The sequence below is a fragment of the Arachis duranensis genome, chromosome 8, assembly GCF_000817695.3.
Source record: "Arachis duranensis cultivar V14167 chromosome 8, aradu.V14167.gnm2.J7QH, whole genome shotgun sequence".
Taxonomy (NCBI): Eukaryota; Viridiplantae; Streptophyta; class Magnoliopsida; order Fabales; family Fabaceae; genus Arachis; species Arachis duranensis.
The window spans coordinates 1375297-1398030 of record NC_029779.3 but is presented as its reverse complement, the minus strand read 5'-3'; the positions used below and the strand labels follow the sequence as shown (position 1 = coordinate 1398030).

Genomic DNA, 22734 nt, shown 5'->3' with positions numbered 1-22734 from the left:
GAAATTTTGTTGCAAAAAATCTGACATGTATTATTTATGGACACGGATGTTACGATGTTTTTAGATCCCATCTGAAATTGATGATATTGATAGTAAATTATCTTTTGTTGGAACGAAATAGATTAACTCAAATGATTGAATAAACTAAAGCCGACCAAAAAAATAAAGCCGACCAACCACTAAATTTAATGAAAAGAAAAGAAGCAGATGAGATAATAATGTTTAATGTGAATGTGTCGTATTCACATTGGCTTCCTCTGCGTTCACTCATGACGCAGCGTGTCCAAAACAGAGAGCGCGTGTGGAACGTGTTGAATTTTCGAATATATATATATATATAGAAGGCACACAGCTTGTGCCGGAATCATCTTATCGACAGAAAAGAAAAGAAAAGAAGAGAAGAGAATCCAATTGTTGTGAGAAGAAGAGGAAAAATGGCGGAGGAAGGAGTAGTGATCGGTTGCCACAGCGTGGATGAGTGGAAGGATCAGCTCAAGAAGGCAGAAGACTCCAACAAACTGGTTCGTAATTATTGTTCCCTTGTTCATGTATCCGTATATAATTGGTTATTTATTTCTAATAATGTTATGGTACATTTTGGGTAGGTTGTAGTGGATTTCACAGCTTCTTGGTGTGGGCCGTGCCGCTTCATTGCCCCAATTGTGGCGGAGTTTGCTAAGAAGTTCACAAATGTGGCGTTCCTGAAGGTGGATGTGGATGAATTGAAGACTGTGGCTGAGGAGTGGGGAATTGAGGCAATGCCAACCTTCCTCTTCATCAAACAAGGTAAATTAGTAGACAAGGTCGTTGGCGCTAAGAAGGACGAACTTCAATCCACTATCACCAAGCATGTTGCTGCTGCTGCTTGAACCATCTTTCCATACATGACTTCGTCATCGCCATCTTATCTGAAATATAAGTGATGAATAATTCTAGTACTAGTTTTGGATGCTCAATTTCTACCCACATACATTGCACTTTAATTACCTGTATTTTAAGTCAGCTCGGGACTTAGTAGTAGTACATGCACCGTTGCATTATCCTACTTGTGATTAAGTTGTAACCCCTCTGTTGTTGAAATTAAATGAGCATTATATCATTTATCAAAACAGTTGACCCCCTTCTATTCTGAATTTATCCCATCTACTACCTACTAATTTTATTCTTAGAGGACTTGAGCCTACTCTATCCCTTGTACTATCGTACAAAAGGTGGTTGTTTCTGTAAAAATTGATTATTGTCGAGCAACAAGATTTTGTTAGCGCCTCAGTATCTTTCCTATCAAAATAAATATAATATATTAATTCAATATCTTTGAATATAATATTTCTGTTTATATTTTATCAGCCAAACATAATTTTGTGTCTTTATATCTTTGTCTTAGTGTCCTATTTTTTAAACAAACGCAGTCAAATAAACAAGATATGAAGAAATAAAGGGTAAATAATATGAAAGACTTACAAATTTAATATTTTAGAATTGTGTTAAATGTAGTACCTTTTTTTTTTCATTTTGTGTATTTCTACTTAATCCATGTTGGTAATTATGTCTTTTCGGTGCTGGAAACCTCCCAGGGTGGCTTAACAACTATAACAATTGGAATATAATATTGTTTTTACAGTTGCGCTGATCAATCTTACCTCCTATTCCTATGGAATAAACCACGTGATTGTAAGATTGTTATGTGTCTAGGACAAATATGACTCATTATCTAATAACACATGGAAATTGCGGATAACTTCAATATTATGAAACAAGCACAAATATGGGATACAAGATGGCGGTACGGTACCAACAAGTGGAAGCTTCAAGAGCATTCATTCAATCATGATTGGTGAAATATCTCTCTATAGTTCACAACACATGGGGGTAACAACGAGGATCGCGTGTACTGTGGTCACTTTCTCACGTCACGAGTCACTTTGGATATTACTTGAAAGTGATTGAATGAATGGCTACTACATTGAAAATGAATGAATTATCATCTTCACACAAAAATACAAGTTATATGACAAATATTGAAATATATAAATTTGGCCACATAACATATTTTGCATCAACAAAGGGAGAGATGGCTAGCTTAACACATCTCACTACTTACCAAGTGAAGTTGACTTAAAGGTATAATTTATTCATCAACTAAACCCTTGGAGACAGTTTCTTCAGTTATTTGAATTGGGGTCTTCACTAGCTGCAGCATGATGAGTATGTACAGTTCTCTTTGCCAGCGATATTTTCCATGGATTTCCGCCTAATTCTTCAAACACCACTATCAAGTTCTTTGTTGCCTTTAGCCAGGACCTAGGCACGTGGTACCTGCCAAATTCCAAACATAATTAATTGGTCAAACTTAAACATGTGATCTTATTGTACTTAAATATAGCAACATTGGATCTCACACATTGCAACAAAAGTAATACACAAACTTCCACACCCCTTAAGCCATAATACTTTATCAATGGCTCTGAAAGTGGCATTTTCTTGAAAATTGTGTAAAGAAGAAAAGTGGTACCATCGTTGGGTGGGTTGTCCGCAGCCAAGTTGGCACTTGACAGCGGGGCGGAATGGCCCAGGATAGCTGCAAGAATTGCATCCACCATTTGCATAAGTCATCCAATATCTTCCTATGCTTTCTCCATTAATCCATACTTGACCCTTTCCCATGCTTCCCATGTCCAAAGCCAATGGTTCATTTCCATCCGGTGCATCGAAATAAGCCTGAAGTGTTCATTTATCATGTTAAAGTACAAACTCCCAAGTCATTAAAAGAAACTCTTGTTTACCTTGTGCCATTTCAATTGAGATTGTTTTTGAGTAGCTAGAGACTCTTGGAACCAATCAATAGATAAGACCCCATCAGGAGAGACCAAATTCATAGCTTCTCCTTTTAGTCCAATCTAGTGAAAACAAACAAACAGTAATTAGCATTTGAAGTGTGTGAGTATATATATAAGAAAAGCCAAACATGCACAACATTTTTTATGACCTGGTATGACCATCCATTCCATGACAGATCTTGCTGTCCATGATCAAGACCATGGAGCAAAACTGGACCAGTGATCCCTGTCTCCCATGTCTCATAATGCCGGCCAACGTTCTTACAACAAAAGGAAACCAATCAAATTGAAAACTTACAACGGAGTTGGTGAAGTTCATCAAGATGGTTTCAGAAGCAAAGAAGAACTAACCGGTAATCCAACAGTTACACTGAGAAGTGCTATTTTGTTTGTTCCAGCACGTAGGTTGATGGGGCCATTAAATGTGCAACTTCTCTGTTCCCTAGTCCCAAAAGCCGACCCTGCAAACACAATTTAGTTCATATTGTTGAAGCTTGATTCAGCAAAGCTCAAACATGAGAACTACCAAGTGGCAAGATTAATGGCATGCCTGAAAATTGTCCATTTACAAACACATGGACAGCATGTCCTGCAGATTGCACACTAATGCTTGGTTTATTCCCTCCTCTAAGAAATGATTCTGTTGAACTTATGTCCATGCTGCACCATGCAAACCAAACAGATTTTGTAGCATTTATTTCAACCAAACCTCCTCCAAATAAATGTAAAAACATTTAATTTCAAGCTACTTACTTGGTTATGTACCATAGGTAATCACTGGTGTCTCTAGTAACATTAAGCTGTTCCAAGAGTCCGGGAGAAGCCATCCTTGAACTTTCAGCCAGAGAAGATAGATCTTCATCATAGGTCTCCCATGATAATGACTTGTGAATGATAGGCAGCATTACTACCTTTGAATCATGAACTCTCACCTTCATGAAAGGCAAAATGATACAATCAACTTCTTGGTACAACTAAAAAAATACTTAAATACCATTTCGAATTTTCGATCACTTAATCTTACTTTGGCAGTGTTGAACACATCGGTTATGCAATCAGGGAGGATGCTTATGGACCAAGGAGGTAAGTCATAGTTCTTGTTATTGAACATCACCTTTGCAGAAGATTGTGCATGATAATTGGCTAGAAAAGCAGCACATACTCCATTCCCTGAAGAGAACACATGAGCCTGGAAATTCACAGATACATGGTGGTGGGTTTTGCTGATAGTTTGTCTAATATAAACACAATATAAGTAGAAGAGTGAATTTGCTCAATATCAGAAAAACTGACCTGCTGATATTCTCCTAATGAAGTAACAGTGGGATCCGAAGAAACTAAAGCATGCTCACATCGTTTGATAGCTTTGTGAAGATCCTTCAAATGATTATATTTTGGTTGTCTAGTCAAACCTAAACATAATGAATGTTATAACATGTATCATTAAACTATCTTTGGTGTTACAAGTTATAACAGACTAAAGGAAAGTAATAGTACAGCAGTCAATTTTATTCTTAAGAACATTTACATCTATAATTTAATTTTAGAATTATGATGCATTAAATCAAGGAATACTCTTATGATAATATTTGTGACATTCGTACCAAATTCATCAATTGGAGCATCATAGTCATAGCTTGTAGTAATAAATGGGCCTCCAGCTGAACGTCCAAAGTTAGTTCCTCCATGGTACTGTCATTTATCATTCAGGTTTTTAGGGGAGGAAGCGGTGTGTATCAAATTGGGAGTAAAAAAAATCTCAAAAGAGGTGACCAACCATGTAATAATTAACATATGAGCCACCCTTTTGTATGAAACGTGCAACCGCAAATGCTAGATCCTCAACCGGTCGCTGATGTATTGGACCACCAAATTCAGTAAACCTTTTATGATCACAAGGAAAAGAAATAAGAAAAAAAGGAACAAAATTATCAGAAGTTTCTACACTAGCTTCAAAGTTTTTAGATAGAATAGCCTACCAGCCACTCCAAGACTCAGTCCAGAGGGTAGGCTTGTATGGTTTATTTGGAGAGAAATCATCACAGTAGAAGCCATTACATGAATTTATCTGCAGTGAAGAATTGGATGGATAATTCCTCCATGAAAAGCTGAAGAACAAATGAATCAAGCAATCTCACCACAGGATCAGGGGCATCAGTTTCCTTGCACATGACCCAAGGGACACCAGTTCCCAATCCAACAGCCATCTTTGCAGCCCAGTTTATGTATGCATGGCCAGCAGCTCCCATTGCCCTCCTCTCCGGACCGTACTCGTTCTCAATCTCCAATGAACAACATAAGTGGAGAAGACAATAAAAGTCTTAGATCTTCACTTTAAGTATTATTGATTTACTCAAGGTATTACTTTCAGTTATATAATATACTACATTGTAAGGAACTGCATATTCATACCTGAGAAAGAATGATTGGACCACCCTGAGATTGAAACAAATTTTCACTCTTCATCATCTGGACAATTTTTTGGGTGAAACTTTGCATTGCTGCCTGAAGTAAAATCGGAAATGTCAATTCAGTTATCTATCTGGTAGTTAGCTAACTTAGATTTTGATGAATTGAAGTTCAAGTTCAACCTTGAACGGCCCATTATCCGTTCTGAAGCTAATCCCAGGAACATACTTCAACCAAACAGGTAATCCTCTACTCCATTAAAGAAACTAAACAAGTTAATTTACGGATATAAAACAAACAAAGACAATATAAACATCCCAAGAGATATGGAAGGTGGAAGTACCCAAAGTTCCACTCAGCGCATACATAAGGACCAATGCGAAGATTGACATAAAGCCCCACTTTCTGCACTGTCTTAATGAAGTTTACTAGATCATATCTTCCTTCAAAATTGTACTGCAATCCAATATCATAAAAGAATAAATTTAAGTGAAAAGGAAGATAAGGAGTAGTGTTAGTACTTAAGTAGTAGTACCTTGCCAGGGGAAGGTTCATGGACATTCCAGAAGACATAAGTGTCTATAACATCAAGGCCTCCGTGCTTGGCCTTTCGGATTAGATCCTCCCACATCTAAGCATACACATATAATGTGACATTTGAAAGAAGCAAGTAGCATGAAGAGAATGGGGGCATTAGAAGGAACATACTTGGGGGGTACTTCTTGGGTAGTGAATGGAGCCAGATATGAGGATTCTCCTTCGGCCATTGATGAGAAGGGACTTCCTATCATAGGTCACATTGCAATGGATCACCTCAAAACCCAAATAGAAGACAGTTACCAACATCATTAGCTTCTTTGAAACTGAAGTACTGGTTCCCATTGCTTGCTGATGGAGTGGAGGGAGGGAAAGTAGTTTGAAAAAATCAAAGTTGGGTGGTGGTTAATGGTTGGTGGTTGGTGGGTGGTGGTTTCTGTCTTGGGTGTATGATCTGAAACACAGTGCTTCAGCCTAAACCATTATGCTACTCCTTCCTCTCACTCTCTTTGATGTCGTTGGAAAGTGTATCTTATTATCTTTATATCTGAAAGAGAAATGGTAGGACTATAAGAAATTCAATTTTTTTATTCTAGTTTTTTAGTGATAAAAAATAATAAATTGTAATGGACTTCTAGCATTCTTCTATTTGAAATACAAATACGGTCTTGTTTTGCTCTTACATTTATTAGTTCTTAGTTACATTGCATTGCCATTTGGCATTGTTGGCTGCTCGGTCTTAGTTACATACATGATACATACAAGGTCAAGAAGATCATCGTTAGCTTTCCAGGTTAAATTGCAATAAAGTGAGACTTTTCATAATTAAAAAGAAAAAGTCATTCATTTGTTCCTTTCTGTGAAAGTGACTTCTTTTTTTGGTATGTCCTGTACCCCACTGTGAAGTCCCATGTGTTCTCCGCCCTTAAATCTACGCCAAATAGGGACCCTCCTTTGTTTATTAAGATAATCGAAACGCAAGCACAAGCCATACTTTGCTCAACTTACTAACACTAGTTTGTGTAATGCGGTTTCATACCAAAGCATTCCATTTTATTTATTTGCATTTTGTGGTACATCTTAATTTTCTTTTATAGTCTTAGCTCCAAACTAAATCTATCAAATGTCAAAAATGAGTGAAAAAACTTGTCCAAATGTTGCTTTCTATTCCATCTTATTAATTTCTAGGAAACATTTACAGCATGGCACATTAAGAATAGAAATAAAAGGGATAAAATTTTAAATCATTGTCTTTTTAGTCACTACTTGCCGATTTTCAAAATAGACAGATAAGCACAAATATGGCATCAATGGGATAAACTTCAATCAAATATATACATTTATATGATTTTTTGACATTCTAAATTATGTTGCTTTTCTAAAAAAAAGTACTTATATATATTATTTCCATTTCTCGTGAGATCTTATGTCTCCAAAACAAAGAGATAGTATATATGAATTTTTGCACTAAGCTATACTTTGCTTCAATTACCAACATGTTTGCACTAAGCTAGAACGAATTCAACTACAACTTGCAATTACATTACCATTTTAGTAAGCTTATTATTTTATTGATGGTTCATCGATATTTGTTGTCTCCCTGAGCTAGCTCCAAAGATACGAGGTTGGTGCACTTTGAGCTTTCTTGCTTTTCCGTTCACGTCGGTGCGAAACTTTATTTTCCTAAACATCAAATGAAGATCATGATTCATGTGTTAAAATGATCTCATAAAGTGACTGCAGCAGCACCACTATATCATCCCCCATACTGTGAAACTGCCAGCTTCTTTTTTTAATTTTTGGTCAACGGATACTTTTGTTTACAGATAGTGGGCCCATCTCTAACGGAACCAGCCCAATAATTATGATGACTCATTATGTCCTCTGAAAAAATTAAATTAAATAGCCGTTCCGAAATTCGATAATCATGAAGCAGGTAATGATTAATGAATAAGGCAAGACATCGCAACGGCCATATAAGCTCATGGTGATCGCCTTATGGATTGTATGTATCTGCCACCTCGCTGTACATAGCTTCAGTCACATAAAGATGCATCAAATGTGTGTACGTGGGGATGTAGCTCAGATGGTAGAGCGCTCGCTTAGCATGCGAGAGGTACGGGGATCGATACCCCGCATCTCCATTTAATTTTTCTGGAAGCCGACCCTTTTTTATTTTTCTGGACCTGAAGGCGACCCATTTAGAAGATGAACCCACTCTGGCCCAATAAAAACTTGTAGAATACGAATACTAACGCAAGTTGGCACAAAGCTCTGTCTCTGCAGTACCCAGGAATTGGTTATTGGGTTTCGGACCTAATGGATATTCTGGTGTAAACAAAAGAAAAAAAAAAAACTTGTAAAATACCTCAATAATATATTCGAACCTATATCCTATACTAGACTGTTACAATGCACGGATTCGATACGTGATGACCTAACATACTCCGACACCCGAATTTTAAAATTTTATAAGATACAAGGATATGTATATGTATAAATGTAAAGTATTTTTTAGATAAATCATAATAATATTTGATATTTTATTGATATTAAAATTTAAATTAATTTTTTAATTATTTTTAAAATTTTATTTTAATTATATAAAATATTTAAAATATTTTTTATTTTAATAAATAATAATATATACTATTTTTAAATTTATTTTAAAATTACATGTTAAGAATAACATTAGACACGCTAATAAGTGATGATATTTAAGTGTCTTCAAATGTATTCGGCGAAATTTTTATTTTTTATTAAAACACAGTTGGACATAACAAATACGCGTGTCGGACGATCCAACATTCATCCGACACGTGGACACGATAACTCAGCAAAGTATCTATGTTTCATAGCTAGACTGCACAAGGCCCATTAAAACAGCATCTATGTATGAGTGACTCATTGACTTGCTAGAAGGTGACCAAAGTTTGTTCTCGAAAGAGAAAGGATTGTTGATGAAATTGATTTCTCCATTGAATTTTACATCGCTAGTATGAGCGAGGGCGAAGATTAGCATCGTAAATCTTCTGTACTTGTCAGATCCGGAGAAAGAACTGTGCACTATTTTCGGCACATGAAAATAAAAATGGTAAACCATGAAAATGTTTAGAATTTATTTATTTTGTACTCTAAGATGACATATTAAATTTATAAATTAAAAAAGTTTTATTAAAAATATTTAAATTTAAGTTTCAAATATATTTATTTTACATTTATTAAATAAAAATATTTAAAATTTTTTACTAATAATAAATTTATTATGTACCATGTGTTCTTAAAACACATATTAACTAAATCCAAATATTTATAATAAGAATTTAATTATCTTATATTCTAAAAATATATTTTAAAAATATAATAATAATTTTTTTAATCTTTTATGCTATACTTTAACCCAATGTTATACGTATTATCTTTTAATATTAAAAGTGCTGGTGAGAATTGGGGGAAAAATTATTTTTATACTCTATAAAAGAAGTGTAAAAAAAATACAAACACTATTTTTCATTTTTATTTTTTTAAAGGTTTTGATTTTGATTTTTAATAATATTAAAGTATAGGAGTTTTCATAACAAATAGCTACTTATGCACCTCTAAAGTGATTGATATATGAAAAAAATATAATATTATACCATAAATATATTAGAGAAAAATTATTTTGATAGAAAAAAATATCATTTTTTTTATTAAAGAACATTATCAATAATGAATTTGTTAGCATAAAATTTTGATATTATAAAAGCTCAACTATGATCATTGATTAGGTGATTGCACTGACTTTGTTAAAAGTCAAATTGAAACATTATGAGTCAGAAAAAGGTAATATGAGATTGTCACATGATATAAAGGTCGAAGGATTATAACAGGTGATTCCTATGAATATTAACACAAATGCTTAACTTATTATAAAAAACGAAAGCCAAAGAGGAGGTCGAAGCTATGACCCATAAGAGTCGAAACAAGATAATCACGTGTGGCTTTTTTAAAAAAGTACTATCCGAAACATGGAGACGTAATGACCTAGAAATTGAAGGAGAGAACGTGAGATGTCAAATTTGGAGGACAAGAATCTTTATAGTCAAGGCAGTATCGTGACCTGAAAAATAGGAGAAAGTTAGATCGTGGGTAGCGAAAAATATTCTGCAAGCATATCCTCATGGTTTATAAATTGGAGAAGTCCAGAAAAAAAGGGAGACTTCAATCAAAAACACAACATCACACACCAAACTTTACAAATTCTCAATCTTAGCGATGCAATAGAAGATGATGAAGTGTAAGTGCATGTAAGTGTCTGGAGACGACATTTTTATTTTACTTCCTTTACTTTTTCTTTTATTGCCAATTTTTTTTTGTTTTCCTTTTTAAGTATGTTGAATTCTTTTTCATTTATATTAAATTTCAATTTATTTACTGTTTATTTATATTTACCCATTTATTTTCAGTTATTTTTTTATTTCATTTTATTCCTTTTTATCTTTATTCTCTCTTTTCTATTCAAGTACTTTATTTTCAATTATTTTCATTCGCGTTCAACTTCAAATCGACATGTTAATTTATTTGCATTTCGTACTTTCATTCTTGGCATAAGCACTAAGTAATTTTCGGGTCGAGCTCACTCTTCTAGAAGAGTTGTATCTGCTTCTCAAACTGAGATCTTGATACAAGCCTGATTCGACGTCCTGTCAAAATTACTAAAATCAAGCGAAACAATTTGGCACGTCTGGAGGGATTTTAGTAAGATTGGTTGCCTAAAATGGTTGTTGTGTATGCGTTTGTGAATTGATAAATTTATAACCTATAGCAGTCCAAACGCATCTATTTCTATGTCATCTCAATCATCTTCTTCAACAGAAGGGTCAGACCACGATTTTGAAGAAATAGTACTATTTCCACAATCACAAGTCACTAAATCGACATAAGTGCCTATGACTTTTGCTAGAAGGTCGACTAGGCATATGAAAAACACAAATGTGACTTCAGTAGCTTCTCCTAGTGTAGTCGAAGTAAATCCGACTACTTGGACTATGTATGGGTTACCTCAATATTTGTCAATTTTGGCTAATCTACCTATTCCTGGGGTATATAAAAATGTTCTGTCGAACCCAATTGTTGGAATAAATCCACAAGCTTTTGTACAAGGATACAATCCGTACTTATATCAATACATGATGGCAAATCCTTCCTATTTGGGACCAATGGTATCGGGACCCATGATATCACAACTACCTCAACAAGGTATTTTGTCAATGTCGACACAACTATATGTAGGGACAACATCAACTCAAATTGATTTGCTGATTCAAACATTGACACAAATGGAGGTGCCTTGTGTGGCCTCTGCTATACCTTCAAAATCTACTGAAATACATAAAGACCCATTGTTCTCAAGAAGGTCAAGGGAATTACCAATGTCAGGGGCAGTTCTGCCTAACAATGTAGATTTTTTAGCAGGTTCTAGACAGCAAATAGCAGAAAGTCATCATAGTTTAGTTAAACATTGACTCAATACATGACAACCGCCTTAAATCCTTTGATAGAAAATAATAATGCTAAGTTTGAATAAATAACAAAGCAGATGAATGAATTGACTGCAGCAGTTCAGGGTAACTATAAGGCACCAAATCTACTAGGAAGTCATCAACCTTAGTTGGAAGGTCGTCAATCACCCGTAATAGTTAATAAGGGTCAAAATCCTGATGATGTAATGAATGGTGCTCGAGAAAATTAGTTTGCCCAATGTGACATTGCACAAGCTGATAAGCAGAATATTTCACAAGCTGTCGAGCATATGCTAAATAGGGTAGGTTTCAACGTAAAGTTGACTCACCAACCATATTCTATATGTTTATTTTCTGATTATGTATTGCAAGCAAAACTTCCTAGAAGAGTCAAAGCCCCAAATCACTCATTAAATTTTTAGGAGAAAGTGGTAAGTCAACTGTCGAGCATGTGGCTCGCTACACAGTCAAAATCGAAGTTCTAGCTATCAATGAGCAACTAAAAATGAGATACTTTCTTTCTTATTTGACTGTGAATGCTTTCACTTTATTTTCAAATTTACAGCCTAAGTCGATCTATTCATGGAAACAATTAGAGAAGAGTTTTCATGATCAATATTTTACAGGAGAACTAAAAGTTACACTCTGTGATCAATATTTTAGAGGAGAACTAAAAGTCATTATAGTTTAGTTAAATATTGACTCAATAGATGACAATCGTCTTAAATTCTTTGATAGAAAATAATAATGCTAAGTTTGAATAAATAACAAAGCAGATGAATGAATTGACTGCAGCAGTTCAGGGTAACTATAAGGCACCAAATCTACTAGGAAGTCATCAACCTCACTTGGAAGGTCGTCAATCACCCGTAATAGTTAATAAGGGTCAAAATCCTGATGATGTAATGAATGGTGCTCGAGAAAATTAGTTTGCCCAATGTGACATTGCACAAGCTGATAAGCAAAATATTTCACAAGTTGTCGAGCATATGCTAAATAGGGTAGGTTTCAACGTAAAGTTGACTCATCAACCATATTCTATATGTTTATTTTCTGATCATGTATTGCAAGCAAAACTTCCTAGAAGAGTCAAAGCCCCAAATCACTCATTAAATTTTTAGGAGAAAGTGGTAAGTCAACTGTCGAGCATGTGGCTCGCTACACAGTCAAAATCGAAGTTCTAGCTATCAATGAGCAACTAAAAATGAGATACTTTCTTTCTTATTTGACTGTGAATGCTTTCACTTTATTTTCAAATTTACAGCCTAAGTCGATCTATTCATGGAAACAATTAGAGAAGAGTTTTCATGATCAATATTTTAGAGGAGAACTAAAAGTTACACTTTGTGATCAATATTTTAGAGGAGAACTAAAAGTCATTATAGTTTAGTTAACACATTGACTCAATAGATGACAATTGTCTTAAACCCTTTGATAGAAATAATAATGCTAAGTTTGAACAAGTAACGAGGCAGATGAATGAATTGACTGGAGCAGTTCAGAGTAACTATAAGGAACCAAATCCACTAGGAAGTCATCAACCTCACTTGGAAGGTCGTCAATCACCCGTAATAATTAATAAGGGTCAAAATCCTAATGATGTAATGAATGGTGCTCGAGAAAATCAGTTTGCCCAATGGGACATTGCACAAGCTGATAAGCAGAATATTTCACAAGCTGTCGAGCATATGCTAAATAGGGTAGGTTTCAATGTAAAGTTGACTCACCAACCATATTCTATATGTTTATTTTCTGATCATGTATTGCAAGCAAAACTTCCTAGAAGAGTCAAAGCCCCAAATCACTCATTAAATTTTTAGGAGAAAGTGGTAAGTCAACTGTCGAGCATGTGGCTCGCTACATAGTCAAAATCGAAGTTCTAGCTATCAATGAGCAACTAAAAATGAGATACTTTCTTTCTTCTTTGACTGCGAATGCTTTTGCTTGATTTTCAAATTTACAGTCTAAGTCAATCTATTCATGGAAACAATTAGAGAAGAGTTTTCATGATCAATATTTTAGAGGAGAACTAAAAGTTACACTTTGTGATCAATATTTTAGAGGAGAACTAAAAGTCATTATAGTTTAGTTAACACATTGACTCAATAGATGACAATTGTCTTAAACCCTTTGATAGAAATAATAATGCTAAGTTTGAACAAGTAACGAGGCAGATGAATGAATTGACTGGAGCAGTACAAGGTAACTATAAGGAACCAAATCCACTAGGAAGTCATCAACCTCACTTGGAAGGTCGTCAATCACCCGTAATAATTAATAAGGGTCAAAATCCTGATGATGTAATGAATGGTGCTCGAGAAAATCAGTTTGCCCAATGGGACATTGCACAAGCTGATAAGCAGAATATTTCACAAGCTGTCGAGCATATGCTAAATAGGGTAGGTTTCAACGTAAAGTTGACTCACCAACCATATTCTATATCTTCATTTTCTGATCATGTATTGCAAGCAGAACTTCCTAGAAGAGTCAAAGCCCTAAAATCACTCACTAAATTTTCAGGAGAAAGTGGTAAGTCGACTGTCGAGCATGTGACTCGCTACACAGTCAAAATCGAAGTTTTAGCTAGCAATGAGCTACTAAAAATGAGATACTTTCTTTCTTCTTTGACTGCGAATGCTTTTGCTTGATTTTCAAATTTACAGTCTAAGTCAATCTATTCATGGAAACAATTAGAGAAGAGTTTTCATGATCAATATTTTATAGGAGAACTAAAAGTTACTCTCTGTGATTTGTTCTCAATTAAAAAATTCAAGGCAGAGATGGTGGAAGATTATCTTATTCGATTCAAAATTATGAGAAATAAGTGCTATAATTTGATTCTAAAACCTGAAATTGTCAAGATATTAATTAATGGACTTGACATCAAAATTAGAAAAAAACTAGTTAACCAACAATTTATTGACCTTGCTCAATTGGTAGACAATGTTTGACAGATCGAAAAGTTACAAAAAGAAAAAGTGCAAGAAGTTAAGAACTTTTTTGAAGAAGAAATAGTAGCTTTTATTAGTTGTGTAATATATTTTGAGTTGAAAGTCGAAACTGATGTGTTTGCAGTCGAAGCAAAAGACAAGTCTCATTTTATGTGTCAATCTCTTAACTTAGTTGAAGAAAAGGCATTTCCTATTAAAAGCAAGTTAAGATTTCCTTACAAGATACTAAATACAAAGGTTGGTAAAAATCTTTGCAAGTTGACCTCGAACTGTGCTGAATTTGAGGAGTTTGTTGTCAATGCGATGGTGAATCAAGAAATTCAGTTTGACACTAACATGCTCAAAGTAAGATTTATATATCCTAAGGCTGGTGAAAATTTGTTAGACTTTCTCACCCATCAAAATGAATATGACTATGAGTTTTAGGCGTATTGCAAAAGAGGAAAGGAGAAGTAGTCGACAAACAGTAAAAGATAAAAAATACACTTGTGAAAATTGATATAGAAGACGGAAATCAATTTTACTACTTTGTATTGAGTTTAGAGGTGGTTTTGAAGTTTTTAATACTTCTTCATGAAAACCGAAGCCTTCCAAAACTTCGAGGGGAATTTTGTTGTGCCAAAAATTTGGCACAAATCGTTGACATCGAAAAGAATTTGACAATTAAAGTCGAAGATCATATATGCATGAAGTACATCATGGTTGAAGAACCTAAGAATGAATTAGACTTGATGGTCAAGTTACCTCTATGGGTAGCCCTTTCCTCTAGTGTGTCCGTACGGAATAACAGATCCAACGTGTGGCTTACACGTTAGGCTAGCAACGCCCCTGCTAGATGAGGTCTGAGCCAGATGCATCTAGATTAACGTCATAACCGCCGTTAACTACGGTTTTCTAATACGAGCCTCCCAAACTAATTCAAAACATATAATTTCAAATACAACAAATCTTTGATCTTTCAAATATATAAGGTATCGAATCAAATCAAATCAGATAATACTTTCTTATCCAAATCATATTCAATCATATTTTCTCAATCTTAAGGCATTTCAAACATTTTTCACAATTCCAAAATAAGTGAGTACCAACCAAATTTCAATACTTCAAAAATACATATTCGAGTAAAATCAATGCTTTAAAATAATATAAAACTTCTTCAAACATACATATAGTCTCATAAAAATATATAGTCTCATGTGCATATTAAAATGAGCTTAACAAGGATAAATATTTAGTTCTAACAAATCAATTAGTAAAACCAATTTAAAATCCTTTGATAATAATCTTTGTGAGTATAACTAAGTTCAAAGCACCGTATATCAAAATAGTTATAGACGTAAAGCCAAACAATTATAAATGTAAAGCCTACTCACAATGTGGTCCCAAGGGACCGAAGATATCAAACCCGGAGTACCAAATTCAAGATGAGGAGGATTGAAGTAGAACAAAATGAATGAGCACAGAATTTGGACCGGAGTAGCGACAAGATAGAGCTGGCGATAGTCCTGGAAATCGGGATAATGACAGGAACGGTTTAGCTCCAGTAACACCAACAACTCCGGCGGCAACGACGATGGCTTGGTTCAGGTACATCCGAACAGCGACAAGAACAGGGCAGCAGCGGATGGTCCCTCCTCCTTGGCGTTTCTCTCTCTCCGGGAACTCCTCTCTCTTCAAAGCTCCAAATCTGCAACTACGACAACGACGGCGAGGCTGGCTTCGACGGCGGCGGCTAGGCGTTTCTTGGTGGCAGAGGCACGGCGGCCATGGCAGCAGCAGCAGAGTTCCAACGGCCACGGAACCTCCCTGTGACCCCTTTCTTTCTCCACGCGCGTTTTATTTCTCTCTCGGTGACAGATCTGGCGGCGCAAAACGGAGGCACAAATGGCGGCGATGGTGGCTGGGCTTGACAACGACGACCCTTCCTGCGGCAGCTCTGGGTAGAACAGCGCGTCTTCCCTCTGTTTGCGAACCTCTATGGATGGCGATGATGAAGGCCTCGACAGTGACGACGACAATGCGGGCTCCACGAGACGCTGACGCCTCCTTCTCCTCGCGTAGCTCTCTTTCTCTATCGTTTCTAGCCTTCCTCGCGACGACATGACGGTGGCGACGGTGGCAGTGACGCCCACCAGCACCACCTCCCTTCCTTCCTCTTCTCTTCCCTCTCCGGTTCTCCCCCTCTTCTCTTTTTCCTTTCTGTTCTTTTGTTCTGCTGTTGGGTAAGGGGTAAGAGTGGCTAGGGTTTTGGTGAGTGTGTGTGAGGGAGTGTGTTGTGTCAAAATTAGGGTTAGGATTTTGGTTTGGAAAAAAGAGAAGTAAGGGTATTTTAGGAATCTTACAAAAGGCTTCCACTTATTATAGTTATATATAGAAGTGGTCATAATATCCTCACTATCAGAGTGGCGCAGTCAGAAGCGTGACATTCTGGTAATAAAGGTGTTACAGGGGTATGTTGCTAATTGCAGTGGCACAAGACGGTAATAGTAACATCCTTCTTATGGCATTTGCAATTGTTGAGTCTGAGAATATGGAGTCCTAGTCGTTCTTTCTTACCAACCTGAGATGACATGTGAAGGGCTTTTGATTATTTCTGATAGATCGCAAGCGATCAACGCTGCACTTAGAGCCGATCAATGAGAGCGGGTGGCTGTCTCCTAGTGCATTCCATGCGTATTGCACGAGGCACATGGCGGCGAACTTCATGTCTCGTTTCAAATCTATCGAGGGAAAGTGACATCTAATGAATGCTGCTTATGGTCCAAGTAAGGCTAGGTACGAGTGGTACATGGGTGCTTTGAGGACACTGACGCGAGAGATGGAAGACTGGCTGGTAGAGTCAACAAGAAAATATGGTTACAACATTGCGATAGTGGTCGACGATTTAGGCACATCACCACCAACTTGTCTGAGTGCATTAATGCAGTTCTAAAAGGTACACAATATTTACCAATTTTAGCCATCATCAGATGCATTTACGAGAGACTGCAGCAGTTGTTTGTCAGAAATGGTTGGGAGGCACAGGCCCAAATGGCGGCTAATAATCGGTTTTCATAGTAGCTACTGGCAGCTATTAAGAAGAATAGGGAGGGAATCCCGAAGATGCGTGCTACACACTGCAACAGGAGGGCCTTAGTCTTTGCGGTGGATGAGTTAGAGCCTTTTGAGGGTTGGAGCAAGGGTTATTCCATGTGAGGTTGAGTGAGGGGACATGTGACTGTGGTCTTTTCCAGTCACTTCATTCCCCTGTCATCATGCACTTGCTGCTTGTGCCGCCACAAATGTCGAGTGGGGGACATATGTGGATCTAGTGTACACACAGGAGGCCGTGTTCAAGTTGTGCGAGGTTGAGTTCCCCCGATCCTGGACAAGAAGCTATGGCCGGAGTGTTACAGAACACATTTACGTCCTAATCCCGTCATGCGCAGGAAAGCAACTGGCCAACCAGTCTCCACGGAGTTTCCTAATGATATGGATGAGGTCAAGCACTAAGAGAAACGGTGTGGGCTCTGCAGGTAAACCAAACATACCTGTAGAGGTTGTCCCAACCAACCAACAGAGGATAATTAGAAGTGTGTTTTTTGTTGGCTTATAATGTTTGTTCTAGTTGTGTCTTGTAATCATATAGTTTAGTTATACCATTTGTGTTTTTGATTTCGTTTATTATAAATCGAATGCAATGTTTATTTCGTTCTTTATATTATACTTGAAATGAGGTACTGTACTAAGTAAACAACATCACACAATCTAAATAAAGTTCGGTACACAAACTACATAAATTTCATGAAGCTAGTAAGTAACATACAAAAAAATCCTAAATAAACAAAATTCATTACTTAATTTAAATAAAGTACAAGTAACTGGTAAATAAAATATAAAATACAAACTGAATAATATGAAAAGCATCTGAAATACATCATCGGTGCTGGTCGTGCGAGTAATGCAACCGATGCCTAATGCCACAACCTGGAGGTTGTGCCCGACGAGGTGGTCTGACAAGTCATGGAGTCGGTGGAGCCCGTGTGTGCGATGGTACTGGTAGCAGTGGTACTGGCGGCGATGGTGGTGGAGGATGTGAGTACACCTGAGAAGGATCGTATGGGCCAAGAGCATATGGTTGTGTTTGGTACTAAAGCTCTACGGGTGGATACTATGGTAGTACAGGTCCAAGGGCGTGCAGTCATCAATCGCTCGTAATCGATTGATGGGGGTGTCACACATTGAGAACCTGGGGGGAGATTGGTACCATACGAGGTGCTGGACCCCGGTGACCAGGAAGGAACCCACACCGAGGTAGATGTAGAAGCTAATGAAAAATGAGACTCCTGGGCGATACTCCGCTCTTTGCCTGTGCAGAACTGCTTCGCAAGACAATGCATGGTCTGCTGGTCTGTCGTGTGAATCTGTAATACCTTGTCGAACTGGATCTCCTTTATCATGGATCTATCATGACCACTCGTCGATGCACCCAGATCCACCCAACCAGGTGGGGAGGTAAAAGGATCATTTCGAACCTGATGCGTCTGTGAGACTGTAGGTGGTGGTGGTAGTGGTGGTGAGTTATTTCGCATACTTTGCCTCCTCCTCAAACTCGACATCTAGTCACTCTCTATGAGGCTTGACCCGCTCCCTCCGAGGATCCACCGCTGCTCCATGGTCCCTCGCACCATTCTCCCTCCTAGTTGGCCTCCAAGTGTCTGCTCGAACCTCTCTGACACGTCTACGACGATTAGGAACATCCTGGGGAAGGTCAAGCATGTCCTTGGGCTAACTGGCGGTAGACTGAACGTCATCCGGTAGTGTCGAAAGCTTGGGATCATCAAGTACGTCCTCGCCAGAGAGATGTCTAACGTGGCAATCATGCTGATACCAGGCCCGGTACTCTTACATAGGCTGATAATCTGTGAAGCGCTGAATAGAGATCCTGTGACCCTCTCGCAATGTGCCAAGTCACATTCAAGTGGTTGATGCCTCCGTTTTGTGTGTCCGTGCGTGCCATAAAATCCGAGTATCTTATAAATATCAAGAAAAACGTTCGAGAAAGGGAGAAATGAAGGTAATGGACAAGGAAAGTGACAAAAAGGGCGTTGTGAACGAGTTACTTATATAGGCGCGTTTAAGTTTTATCTCGTTTACAGTATAACCGAAATAAGGTTGTGCATATTTCGTTTATATTGGCACGTTTGTTGTTGCATGTATCACGTTTGCAAACATGTAAAAGAGATATGCATAACCTTATTTTGTTTATACTGTAAACGAGATAAGACAATATAAATCGATAAAAACACTACAAATTATTTATTTTATAATTAAAATATTTAATTTATTTATTTAAAAAATTCACTTATTTAGTGACTAATTTTTGTATACCAATAATATTTTTAAATGATTAATGAATACTTAAAGGTCAAGAAGAATGTTTTAAGAGTAGAGACTAACGCAGAGGGAAAAAACTTATTTTAATTTATATTAATAAACATACTAAAGGAATGTAAATTATGGTAAATGAAGAAAAGTCGAGAAAAGCATTAAAGATGAAAATATTAAACTAAAAGTGAAAAATCATTAAATTTGTTGGGATGAAAAGTTTGCCTACTAATTTTATAAGAAAGAATAAGTAGTTTAAAAAAATCAAAATGTGTATTTGAAAGGAGTAGGAATTACAATTAGTAAGTTTGATATTTTTTTTCTTAAATATTTCTTAATTTAATAGGTTAAAAATTAATTTATCATAATTTAAATTTTATTTAAAATTTTTTATTAATTAATATATTATTACATATACAAAATAATATTTAAACCTTTAGCACTTAGTTAAATAAGCGAATGAGTAAACTATTCCACAAGTTTGATAATTATACTTTTGCGCAAAAGTATAAAACAATTTTCAGCACAGAAGGATCTAACAAAGTTGTAAACGTCATTAAGGCCTCAGCCCTTAAGGGAGGGGGAAAATAAAATAAAAAAGAAAAGGAATTTTGTCCCAATTCCCAAATAAATATTCTTACCTAAACATGCAACAAGTACCTAAACCTTTTAATCCCCCAGATTTTCATGAAGTTAATTAAGGAAAAGAAATTCTAGGAAATAAATTTAAAATAAAACAAATAAGCGGATAAATTTAAAGCTCAAGGATGATAGAGAGCAGAAAAACACGATAACTTGATAAGGATGAAGTTAAAGATATAAAATATAGAATCCGATAACTTGATAAGGATGAGTTAAAGATATAAAATATAGAATATAAAATATGATCCTCCAATCATAGATACCAATATAGATTGCACAAAATTAAAAGAAATTATATCCAACATAGTCGCAAAAATATCAAATAAAAAACTTCTATTCATATTTGATTAAAAAAATTCTTTGCTAATATACATACCCATTAGTCAGAACAATTTCAACGTCACGCAGTTTTATATTACATGGTTTACAATACATTTATATTATTAGTAATGTTATTATTATTATATAATTAGTTGAAGATTAAAACTGTTACTTGTGCAACATTCCATTCCTTGGCTTATTTAAAGGTTCCGTGCACTCATTCTTTCATTTCATTGCAACTTCAACAAGAGTTGAAAATCAAATATCCTTTAAGTTTTGTGATTGTTAAGGATGTCTATGGAGTTTGTTTATGTGTCTGAAGCTCCACCCAGGAAGATGTTTGTGGAGGAACTGAAGTCTGTGTCTATGAAGATGCATACAAGGGAGCATGCAACCTAAGCAACCTGAGGAGCGATCAGTTTCCAAATGGGACCCTACCATTGATGGATACCTCAAGTTTCTTGTGGATAGCATGGTTGTTTTTGACACTCTTGAGAAGATCATCCAACATGTTAGTTACAATCGTTATGATTCAAATTAAAAAATCATTCTTATTGTTTCCTTAGCAGGACCGATTATGATTATTACATGATTGAATCTCTTGATGTCCTTGTGCAGATGATGAATTCAGGAACACAGGGTTGGAAAGGTGTGCAAATTTGGCAAAAGATTTGAAGTGGTTCAAGGAAGAAGGTCATGCCATCCCAGAACCTTCTTCACCAGGTCTTAACTATGCCAAGTATCTCAAGGACGAGCAAGCCTTTATCTGCCACTTTTACAACATCTACTTCGCACATTCAGCCGGTGGAAGAATGATTGGGAAAAAGATAACAGATCAGATACATGTAAAACTCCATTTATGTCAAAGTTGCAGATATCTCTGCATAGTTCTGTTATATTCTATGCTATATTCTTGGTAATTAATCAATAGTACTGATGTAATGTTGTTTCACTTAGCCTTTGAATTTCAACCCAACCATGCTAGGTATACACAAAAAATAGCCACTAAATCAGTCACTCGTAGTCATATGAAATACAAAATGAGTGAAACTATACAAGTAATTATACACATATATACTGATTGATTCGGTGGATGATTTTTGATGTATATATAACATTTTTTATTTCACCTGTTGGCAAAGGTTCAAATGATGTCACTTCCAATTAATGACCAAACTGAAAGAAAAATGCTATTTATACACCAAATATTCTTGATATTCGTATAAAAATATGATTGCTACTAATTCATTTTGTATTTAAATTATTTTTTAATTAACAAAACAAAGAGAATATATGTTTGATTGTTAAGAAAATATTAGTGTCAAAACAGACTAAAACTAAAATAAGGAAGAATAGACTAAACAAAATTCTGCATGTGTGTGGTATCCCACCACTGCAGGGTTGATCCTTTTCATAACAGCAGCATATAAAGCTTTAGCGGATGTAATATTTCTATACATTTTAAATATATCTCAAACTATAAACATCTGGCAGAAAAACTGAAAAAATATATGATAGTTTACCTGTTCTGTACTCAAGATTTTCTTGCATCTTAATCTTCACTAATGCAGGTAGCTGAAAAGTTGCTTAACAAGAAAGAGTTAGAGTTTTATAAATGGGATGGCAACCTTTCCCAGTTGTTACAGAACGTGAGGGACAAGCTGAACAAAGTTACTGAAGTAAGTTTCTTTAACTCTCATAATCCTTTTACTACATTGCCTTGCAGTTTTTCTGATAGATTCCTTTGTGATTTTCTCAGGGATGGACTGAAGAAGAAACGGAGAAAACATTCAAGATGTCAGGCGAGGTTCTCCGTTTGATACTGTCACGATCATAGGCGCTGCTGCCATGATACCTCTCGGAATAACAATGAAGGACACATCAGTGCACGCGGCTTCCATCTGGTGCGATTTGCAGAAAGTAAATACATGCAATGACTATCTTAAGGATTTAAATTCATAATATTGGCTGAGATCCATCTTCACCTGTAATAATATACCAATGAAATCAAAAAGCAACATGTAACTCAGATATTGGAGTTGTACTGTCATTATAATTATATAATTAAATATTTTCTGTCTGGTGCATTACTTTGAGAATGAGAACATTTTATGAAATGTATCTAACAACAATATCCTTTATATTATGATGATTGTGAAGTATATG

General features: G+C 35.9%; 3 protein-coding genes and 1 non-coding gene across 4 annotated transcripts; 3 read left to right on the top strand and 1 right to left on the bottom strand.

The window, feature by feature from the left end:
• The first annotated feature begins 349 nt into the window (after positions 1–349).
• On the top strand, positions 350–1109 carry LOC107460020 (thioredoxin H-type). Its single transcript, XM_016078335.3, has 2 exons — positions 350–521; positions 606–1109. The coding sequence occupies exons 1-2, from the start codon at positions 435–437 to the stop codon at positions 867–869; spliced, it is 351 nt and encodes a 116-aa protein (XP_015933821.1). The 5' UTR covers positions 350–434; the 3' UTR covers positions 870–1109.
• A 619-nt stretch (positions 1110–1728) lies between these two features.
• LOC107460018 (beta-galactosidase 5) lies at positions 1729–6433 on the bottom strand. Its single transcript, XM_016078330.3, has 18 exons — positions 5955–6433; positions 5782–5877; positions 5590–5702; positions 5429–5495; positions 5250–5342; positions 4976–5119; positions 4817–4905; positions 4615–4720; positions 4442–4529; positions 4131–4249; positions 3862–4026; positions 3591–3769; positions 3388–3497; positions 3189–3298; positions 2987–3097; positions 2784–2897; positions 2513–2718; positions 1729–2316 (listed from the first exon to the last, which is right to left on the bottom strand). Exons 1-18 carry the CDS (start codon positions 6126–6128, stop codon positions 2163–2165), a joined length of 2238 nt encoding a protein of 745 aa, XP_015933816.1. The 5' UTR covers positions 6129–6433; the 3' UTR covers positions 1729–2162.
• A 1421-nt stretch (positions 6434–7854) lies between these two features.
• Positions 7855–7927, top strand: TRNAA-AGC (transfer RNA alanine (anticodon AGC)). Its single transcript has one exon. It is a non-coding gene; the product is annotated as a tRNA-Ala (tRNA).
• Positions 7928–20956: 13029 nt separating this feature from the next.
• Positions 20957–22657, top strand: LOC107460027 (heme oxygenase 1, chloroplastic-like). Its single transcript, XM_052252769.1, has 4 exons — positions 20957–21092; positions 21187–21413; positions 22140–22247; positions 22328–22657. The coding sequence occupies exons 1-4, from the start codon at positions 20957–20959 to the stop codon at positions 22403–22405; spliced, it is 549 nt and encodes a 182-aa protein (XP_052108729.1). The 3' UTR covers positions 22406–22657.
• The last annotated feature ends 77 nt before the right edge of the window (positions 22658–22734 follow it).